The 9,841-nt window shown below is 45.9% G+C and overlaps 1 protein-coding gene and 1 long non-coding RNA gene across 2 annotated transcripts; one reads left to right on the top strand and one right to left on the bottom strand.

Moving 5' to 3' along the window:
* Positions 1-712: 712 nt before the first annotated feature.
* On the bottom strand, positions 713-2,042 carry LOC308531083. The gene is made up of 3 exons (XR_013996892.1): positions 1,963-2,042; positions 1,122-1,218; positions 713-807 (listed from the first exon to the last, which is right to left on the bottom strand). It is a non-coding gene; the product is annotated as an uncharacterized lncRNA (long non-coding RNA).
* Positions 1,830-8,565, top strand: LOC308531082 (cell adhesion molecule CEACAM21-like). The gene is made up of 3 exons (XM_081107933.1): positions 1,830-2,109; positions 3,002-3,355; positions 8,160-8,565. Exons 1-3 carry the CDS (start codon positions 2,046-2,048, stop codon positions 8,435-8,437), a joined length of 696 nt encoding a protein of 231 aa, XP_080964059.1. The 5' UTR covers positions 1,830-2,045; the 3' UTR covers positions 8,438-8,565.
* The last annotated feature ends 1,276 nt before the right edge of the window (positions 8,566-9,841 follow it).

Genomic DNA, 9,841 nt, shown 5'->3' with positions numbered 1-9,841 from the left:
CAGCTTCCTTAGCAAAGGTAAGACTTTACCTTAAATGAGCCCTGTTCCCTGTTCTATGCATCTTGGATAACATACCTTTGACATATCAGAGTAATTTTTTCTTTGCAAGACAATTTGAAGGCACCACCTCTGGGATCAGCATAGGATACCACAGACTCCTTATGTTACCTGGTTCCTTGCATAACCTCTCTACATGCTGTAACTGTTAATGATCCTGGGCCCACCAAAGTAAAAAACAATATGTTCTCCCTTTTGCCTTTTGTTAACTTTAGGAATTTCCTCAATATACTTTCTCTAACCTTCTAATGGATTTCATGCAACTATTTTCATCTTCTTCTTTGATTATATTAGTAATGTATAAAATAAGCTGCAAAATGGCCATTCTCTGCAGGATTTGAGGCCCTGTTAACAGGCCTATGATTTCACTGTGGCTCAAATGAATTCATAAAAGTTCTCCACAGGTTTGGATGTTTCTTATTTTGACAGAGGAGCACCAGCTCTCTCAGTGGCTTTGTGCTGGTCCCCACCCCATGCCTGGCACCACCAATGGGCAAGGAGAGGGGACCACAAGCAAGTCTCCCAGGCAGAGGTCAGAGGCTGCCCCAACAGTCAGGGAGCACATGAACAGGCTCAACCAACAGAAATAGAGAGGGGGTGTCTCCTTGAAACCATTCCCCACATACCTGGGATCCCACAGCACATGAACTCCTACCACAGTCTTCTTCTCCCAAGACACACAGGACACCTTTCCCTTCACACTCAGGAACTGCAGGTCCTTCTGAGACATCCAGTTCTGGGTCTCTGTCCCTGGAAGCAAAGGCCAGACTGGTGACAACCTGAGATAGAGGGAGGGTCCCCTCTGCAGTCATCACCCAGCTTGACCCCTTCTCACCCCCATAGTCACCTCTGTGGCCTTTCTGCTGGGAGGAAATCCAACCTTCCCAGCACATTTGAGAACATGGGGCAGACCTGGTGCCCAGCTGGGTTTCTGTGTCACAAACAGAAATAATCCCCAGTTTGGGGCCTGTGGTGCTCTCTGTGTGGTGCTGACAGACCCAAGACCAAGACACAGCAGAGGCCAATGCTGGGATGAGTGGGTCACCCTCACAGGGAACACGTACCTCCATCAGCCTTGCTGTTGCAAGTGGGCTCCACAGGCCAGTAAGATCCACCTCCCCGAGAGCTCGTCAGATGTAGAGTCTCTGGTCCACTGCACACCTGCAGAGTCAGAATCTGCATTTTAACAGGATCTGGAGACCCTCCCTGTGCACAGGAGAAGGGGAGGGGTGTCTCCTCATCATGGGGAGAGAGGGAGAGAGAGAGAGGGAGAGAGAGAGAGAGAGAGAAAGAATCTGTTGTCCCAACCAGGATCAAACTTGCAACCTAAGTATGTGTTGTGACCAGGAATCAAACCCACAACCTTTTTGGTGCATGGGAACATGCTCCAACAAACTGAGTCACCTGGTCAGGGCTGAAGCAGCTTTTTAAATATGTTAACTGGGCATTGCAATCTTTACAAAGTTTCACAGGAGATTCGATGCACAGCAGTGGTGACACCCCTATGACAATTTTCCTGAGGTGGCCGCAGAACTCCTTCTCTGAGGAGAAAAGTCAAATGTGAAAGAGAGAGGGCTGTGGGGGAGGCTACTGTGCAGGCGCCAGGGAGCCAGGGAGAGTGACCAGGAATTGGACGCCCCAGGCTAGTGCTTTTCTGGATGCCGTGTGCCTGTGTGTGTGTGTGTGTGTGTGTGTGTGTGTGTGTGTTCAGAGGCTTCAGCAATTCCCAGAGAACTGAAATATAGAGTAAAGGTAAACTGCAAGGAGGAGACAGGGGTGGCAGGAAAGAGGGGAGGGCGAGTGAGCTTCCTAAGCACAGACCCCACCCTGGCCCACGTGAGGAGAGAAGTGATCTGGCCCCAGGAGGAGGCTCAGCACATGGGGAGGAGGGACAGCAGATCCTACCCGTCCGGAGAGCAGTGCCTGTGAGCCTTACTGGAGCCCAAGTTCTTCCCACAGAGGGAGGGACAGAGAAGGCAGCAATCACCATGGAGTCCCCTTCAGCCTCTGCTCACAGAGGGCTTGTCCCCTGGCAGGGGCTCCTGCTGGCCAGTAAGGAGGGGACAATTCCTGGGGGTGGATGGGAGGATGGGAGACAGAGACTGGTTAAGATCTCCTGAGGAGGACAGCCTCTGGGAGAAAAGGGAGGCTGATATGTGGACCTGAAGGGAAAGGGCAGGGGAGCAGAGCAGGATGGGGGAGGGAGTTCAACAATACCATCTCAGGATTTGAAAGTGGTGAAGGGCAGGAAAACCTTGATTGCTGTTCATTTCTTAAGCTATTCCTTACTGAGTATTGAATTTTGTAGACTGATTATAATAATAACAATTTATGTGAGGAGACACCAGAAAAACTTCACCAGGGACACTACGCATTGTCTTTACAACCAGCCTCAGAAATGGGCACATGCACCCCAGGAGGGTGCAGGACCCTGGGATTCATTCATTTACCCACAGGCATTTCAGCCTGCTGCAGGCCCTGGGGTAGAACAGATCAAACAAGCCTCTTCCCTGACGGAGTTCACCTTCTACAGAGAGCAGACAGACAAGGAAAGATCTAGATGTGAGGTCAGGGACCCGCAAGTGCCATGAGTTGAACAGAACAGGGACAGGTCAGAAAATGGAGACACCGGGTTTTTAGAGGAGGTGGTCACCACAGGTGTCTCTCAAGGATATTCTGAGTGTTATCAGAGGTTTTAGGGCAGTGAGAAGGTGAGCCAGGCAGACACCTGGGGAGGAGTATTCAAAACAAACTAACAAAAATAACAGGTTTCGAGGTGCTGACGTATTGGTGACCGTGCTGCTGACCTTGGCCATGGGGGCCACACACACTCACACACAGACAAAGGCAAAGAGATGAAGAGGCTTGCTCAGTAGAAAGGGCCGCATCTTACCAGTCCAATACATAGATCCAAATATTGAGCCATTTCTCTTTTCTCTTCTAGTCTCACTCTTAACCTTCTGGAGCCCGCCCACCACTGCCCAGCTCGCTATTGTGCCGACCAATGCTGCTGAAGGGAAGGATGTGCTTCTGCGTATCCGCAACAAGCCTCCGGATGCTGTGGGCTTTCTGTGGTACAGGGGGGAAGGGGCGAGATCCCATCGGAATATTGCATCTATTGTAGTGGACTTAAGAGTACACGCATTAGGGCCTGCATACAGTGGTCGAGAGAAAGTAAACAGTGATGGATCCATGCTGTTAAAGAGGGTCACACGGAAGGACACAGGATACTACACCATAGTAGCCCACCTTCGAGATTCAAAAAAAGAAATAGGATTTGGACGGCTCCGTGTATACCGTGAGTGAATGCTCTCTGACCTCTGGGTGTTGGGTGGGTGAATTTCAATTCACACACAGAACCAATAGCCCTGGACCCTGCTCCATCCCCCTCTGCCTCACATTCAGGGTTGGGTTTGGGCATTTAGTGCAGGACACACACAGTGGAGACAAACTTCCTAAGGTCAGAGTTCCCATCCCGGATCCCAGCCCTGCAGACATTCTCCACAGAGAGAAGGGCCAGTCTGATAGGAGTGACTCAGCAGAGGGAGACCAGTCTCAGTCCAGGCCTCTGGGCCCCTCCTCATGACCATGACCCTGGGAAAGACCCTGCAGGGCTAAGGTCAGAGCCTGGCATGGAATCCTCATAGAGTAAGTCAGCTAAGGAAGCCCCTTCCCAGGCCCTTCTCCTAGAGCTCCTGACCCCAGGGACCCTGGGGAGTGTGTGACAGGTTGGGTTTGAGCTCCTGGGAAGGGCTGACTGAGTTCAATGGTTTCCTGAGTGTCTGAGTCACAAGGCTTCTGAGCTGGTCATCAGCCAGGGCTCAGTCCCAAAAAGCTACATCTGGGCAGAAATGGAGTCTGGTCCTTCACCTGAGGCTATGTGTGAAGAGCACAGCTAGATAAGGTCCCCAGGTCATTAGATGACTATTCTGGGGGACTTAGGAGAGTGAAGTGAAAGGTAAGTATCCCCAGGGAGGAACAGAGGTGGATAGATGCTCCTGGCAGCTCCTCACTCAGCAGGGACCAGCCGAGGGGATTCTCTCTTAGAGTTGATCAAGAAGAGATACCTCTTATTTGATCATCTTTAGTCAGATACTGTGAATATTTCATGATTAATACACTGACAACCTGGCAGCCAAATATCTACCCGCCTTCATTGAGAGGAAACTGAGGCACAGGGAGATACAGTCACTAAAACAGAGTCCCACAGACCATGAGCAGCTGATCAGAGTCACCTGAGGTCTGTATGCAGCCAGAGTCCCATCCTCTCCTCCACCCCAGGGGCCTATTAGGTGTCTGTGGTTCCCTAGACCAACCATTGGTTCAGATCCTTCCTTCTTAGGCGTCCTCAGCTCAGAGGGAGAGATTCTGGTCTGGGGAAGGAAAGGAAATGGAGAATGAAATTGTTTTAACTCCAAAACCAAATTACCTGCAGTAAAAATCTTGGAATGTCCAGGCCCTCCCCTCAGGTGGCTGATCCACGCTTCCCTGCCCTGGGCTTGAAACCACTTATTTGTTTCCTGATGTGTTAGTGTCACTCCCACTGGATATAAAGGAAAGGGCTTTGCCTGCTCACTCCTCACTCTACACTTGCAACCAGTTCAGGGACCATTATGTAACACTCAGTTGCTTTTGATGAATTAAGAAAAATAAATGGTGATTGAATGAATGAATAAATAAATGATCCAAAATCTCTTCAGAAACTGGAACCTGGATGCAGAGTCCTTAAAATTCTGGCCACGAAGGACAAACCCCCTGTCCCTGCCCCATGTCTCAGATCCTTTGCTGCCCTTTAGAGAAATAGTCCTTCCAACAATTGGAGTATTAATAATAAATTTCACACGTGGAAGATTTTAAATTATTTCCAAATTTATATCGCATAAACACCAAACACAAATGGTTCACAAGGGTCAGAATTTCAGCAAGTCCATGCTACCCTATTGCTGTCCCTCACCCTTTCTGTATCTGCCCTCAGCAGAGGGAGAATGACTTTAATGACCAAGCTTTGGCCCGTGCTCACTCTTTTCTAGCTCATTCCTCAGACTCTGCTCTATGATTTATTGGCTCACACTGACCTGGGAAGGCCTGCTCCACCTCTTGGCCCAGGGGCCTGAGGAGTCAACTGATCATGGGGTTGCTCCTGGTCCCCATGTGTTATTTCTCCTCAAAGCCCAGGCTGTAGGATGTTCTGAAAATGGTGTTTCATAGAAACACACTTCAGCTGGGCAATGGAGGTCTGTGCAGCTGGAAGGAATGGTCCCCTGTCATCCAGGCAGTCAGCTGCTCTGTGAAAATCCAGAAGAAATCTGGGGTGGTCTCTGTCTCCCAGTATTTTTTTTAAATATATTTTATTGATTTTTTACAGAGAGGAAGGGAAAGGGTTAGAGAGTTAGAAACATCAATGAGAGAGAAACATTGATCAGCTGCCTCCTGCACACTCCCCACTGGGGATGTGCCCGCAATCAAGGTACATGCCCTTGACCGGAATAGAACCTGGGACCCTTGAGTCCACAGGCCGATGCTCTATCCACTGAGCCAAACCGGTCAGGGCTCTGTCTCCCAGTCTTATGTCTTTCCATGATCAAACCCTGACACTTCACTGACACCTTAGAAAGTCTGTACTTTCTCCCGTTCACAGAGCTGGAGGCCTTACATTCCCTGAGCACTCAGATCCTCATGCATTTGTCTTGCGATACACAACACAGATCTGCCATATTCTTTTAAGGACTCAAGTTGGCTGAGAGGTGAGAGATCCAACTCTGATTGAAGAAGCCTTTGGAGGACTCAAAGGTACCACACAGGGCAGTTCTCTCTGTCACCTGCACAGTCGGGTACCCACACCCAACATCACAAGCAACAACTCCAACCTTGAGAGTTTTGATTTGCATTTTTGTGTGATAGTGTTGTTGAACATCTTTTCCTGTGTTTGTTGGCCATTTGTGTATCTTCTCTGGAGAAATGCCTATTCCAGTGATGGCGAACCTATGACACGCGTGTCAGAGGTGACACGCGAACTCATTTTTTTGGTTGATTTTTCTTTGTTCAATGGCATTTAAATATGTAAAATAAATATCAAACATATAAATCTTTGTTTTCCTATGGTTGCAAATATCAAAAAACTTCTATATGTGACACGGCACCAGAGTTAAGTTAGGGTTTTTCAAAATGCTGACACGCTGAGCTCAAAAGGTTCACCATCACTGGCCTATTCAAATGCTTTGCCTATTTTTAAAATCAGGTTATTTGGTTCTGTTGTTGTTGTTTTATTGTATGAGTTCTTTGTATATTCTAGATATTAACTCCTCATCCTATACATGATTTTCAAAATATTTTATCTCATTCCATAGGTCACTTTTCACTCTATTTTGTCCCTTGTTAAACAAAATTTTTTCATTTTGACAAAATCCAATTTATCTAATTTTTTTGCCTGTGTTCTTAGTGTCATGTTTAAGAAATAATTGCCAAATCCAATGTCATAATGCTTCCCCTTAAGAGTTTTATAATTTTAGGTCTCACATTTAGGATTCCATCCATTTTGACTGAATTTTTGTGTCTGCATTTGTCCACTGCATTTGTTTTGCATGTGGATATGGCTGTTCAGCACCATTTGTTGAAAAGACTGTCCTCTCTCCACCCAAACCATTTGATTGTGTCTTTTGGTGAATAGAAGTTCTTGTGCCCCTGTCACATTATTCTGGTTACTTTAGCTCTATAGTAAGCTTTCAAATTAGAAAGTACAAAACTTCCAATTTCATTCTTCTTCTGTAAGATTGTTGCGACCATTTGGGGGTCCACTGAAATTCCACTTGTATTCTAGGATGTATTTTTCTATTTCTGCAAAAAAAGTCAGTGGGGTTTTTATAAGGACTGTGTTAAACATGTAGATAAGTCAGGGTCTTCCAATCCATGGACATGGATGTCTTTTCATGTATTTGTTTCTTCTTTACTTTCTTTCAGGAACACTTGGTAATGTTCAGTGTATACATTTTCCTTTTAATGAATTAAGTTTATTCCTAAGTATGCTGTTCTTTCTGATGCTATTGTAAATGGAACTGTTTTCTTAAGGAGAAATGATGCTGTTGATTTTGTCTCTTGTAACTTTGCCTTATTTATTCTTTCTAACAAAGTGTGTGTGTGTGTGTGTGTGTGTGTGTGTGTGTGTGTGTGTGTGGTAATCTTTAGGGTTTTCTACATGTAAGATTATGTTGTCTTTCTTAAAAGATTATTTTCTTCTTTTTTTTTTCAATTTGGGTATTTCTTATTTTATCTTCCTGCCTAGTTTTTCTGGCCAGGACTTCCAGTACTATGTTGAAAATTGGGGAAAGCAGCATCTTGTCTTGTTCATGATCTTAGTAACATTTTCTGAGTATCTTCATGGAGTATTGTGTAAGCTGTGGGCTTTCATGTATGGCCTTGACCATATCAAGTAGTTTCCTTATATTTCAACTTTTTTAAAGATAATAACCACTTCTCTAGCAATTTTGTTCATGGTGCTATTCAATCTGCTGGCCAGAAAATAAAGTCCTGTGCTGACTGAGGAATGGAACTTTAGATGGAACTTCTTCTGCTCCAAGGTCATAAAGACTGGAGTGGACCATCTTTATTGCCTAATGAATTATTTAACAAAGGGTAAATGCTTTTTTTTAACTTTCTGTAAAGTTCCCTTGGCCCCAGAGATGGACATATATGGTAAGCCCACATTCTCTAACATACATGTAAGTTTACATGAAAAGTGGGACCTGATCATATTTAAAGTCAAATAAAGTTTTACGGGAAAAATCAATAAAAGCTCATGAAAGTTTTATCTTGATGATGAGGTTATTGTACTCATGGGCTGGAAAGGGTTTCATGTGCTGATACTACAGAGATGTCTGTGGGGACAGGTCAGGGGTCACCCTGGTGTGATCTGGGGTCAGAGAGGAGGTGCAGCCTTCCTTCTAACATATTGTCACCTGAACAAAGACAGTGGTCCTTCTCCAGAGGCCAGGACCATCCTCTTGTGACCTTACACTGGATGGAAGAGCCTGAGATGTCTGATTTATTTTTGTGGCCCCACGCCCCAAGCCCACTCTCAATAAGTCATACCCTCTGTGTCTCTGCAGAGCCTGTGAGAGTGCCCACCCTCCTAGCCAGCAACACAACAGTCATGGAGCATAAGGATTCCGTGGTCCTCACCTGCTACACAAATGCAGCCTCCACCCAGTGGTTTTTCAATGGCATGAATCTGCGGCTGACGGAGCGGATGAAGCTGTCCTGGAACAACAGAACCCTCACCATAGACCCCGTCAGGAGGGAGGATGCTGGGAATTACCAGTGTGAAGTGTCCAACCCCATCAGTTCCACTGAAAGTGTGCCGGTTGAGCTGGATGTAAAATATTAGTGATCCTCCTCCTCTCCTATATGTTACTAAACTCTGAATAATTTTTTGTGCCCTTTAAATAGATTTGTTGTGGGGGTGGAGAGTCCTTAGAAGACTTACACTGAGTCAATAAACACACAAAAATCAGAGCTGACATTGTCATTATTTTTTACTTAAGGCTACATTCCACACCGGATCACACCTCTGATTTGTTTTAGTTGCACCATCTCCACAGCGGAGGTGACACTGAGTCACTCAGAGGATGGTCAGTGGTTGTGTGATGACTGGTGGGAGTATGTGATGAGGTCACAGGAATTTGAGCTCTGTCCCTCTTTCAGGGGGGCCAGTTGAGAGTGCCTGGACACTGTTGTGGGCAACAGAAATACACAGAAGGACACCCATGTTGGTAGCAATACTGACCTTTTTTCTCCCTGCTTGACTTCTCCCCAAAAAATTTCTTAAGTATTCTTGGGTATTTTTGTTTTCATGGCAATAAACTTATTTGCATATGTTAAATGCGACTCTATTCTCCTTGTTAATAGGCTATAATTGGAAATGTTGCTAATACAACCAAGGCTTTGGCTCAAATGTCCCAGTTCAGTGAGATGCCCACAGAATTAGAAATGACCTCACCCTTTATGAAGCTAAATTTGACCTGAGGGGGTCCTTTGGAATCTCTTGGAGAAGAGGGCATCCCCCAAAGCTAGAGAGACTGCAGGCTAGAGAAGCCTCTTGAGGCTGTTAGAACTCCCATCTTAGGTTTCATAGAAACACCTGCATCAGAGCAAACTATGAGGTGAATGTCATTCCTCTGCACTCAGGTCACTTAATCAGGCCAATCAAGTGACATCAGCCATGTTGGAGGATGGAGAATACTCTTCTTCCTTGAAGATGTCATTTCCTCAAAGGGAAGGTGACTGTAGAGAGCAATGTAAAGTCTTCATGGAAAGCACAGCCTTCTGGGAGATCAGATCCTGACTATGTTCAGGGTCTGTCAGCTATTTTGCCTCTGTTTATGAATGGCTGGGAATTGCACCTCTTTATAAATTGCAGTAGCTGGTGGAGATGCAAACCAGGTCTTGACTGAATGAAATTTAGTTGTTTTCCTTCAACTCTGCAGAAAGCAGGTTTTTATGACCCCAAGGCCTTAGCATTCCCTCAGACAGGCTCTTCCCGATGACAGGTCTCTAATCTCTATTTGTTTAGAGCATTTCCTTTATAATGCAAATTGCAACTTGCAATTGCAGATTTTTTTCTGCGCCTTTTTGAAATATACATACGTCTCCTTAAAAACTTCTTGCCAGTGTTATGACCCAGAGAATATCTGTCTCAAGGGCCTGGCCCCACCCCCTTAAAATGTAATCCTCCTGGGGTCCCTGTGTCACAGTCTCTGAAAAGGGGTAGGAATCTCACTTGGGTGAGGAC

The sequence above is a fragment of the Myotis nattereri genome (assembly GCF_964212035.1).
Source record: "Myotis nattereri genome assembly, chromosome: 15".
NCBI classification, from domain to species: Eukaryota; Metazoa; Chordata; class Mammalia; order Chiroptera; family Vespertilionidae; genus Myotis; species Myotis nattereri.
The sequence above is the reverse complement of the archived record's forward strand: the minus strand, read 5'-3'. Positions and strand labels throughout refer to the sequence as shown.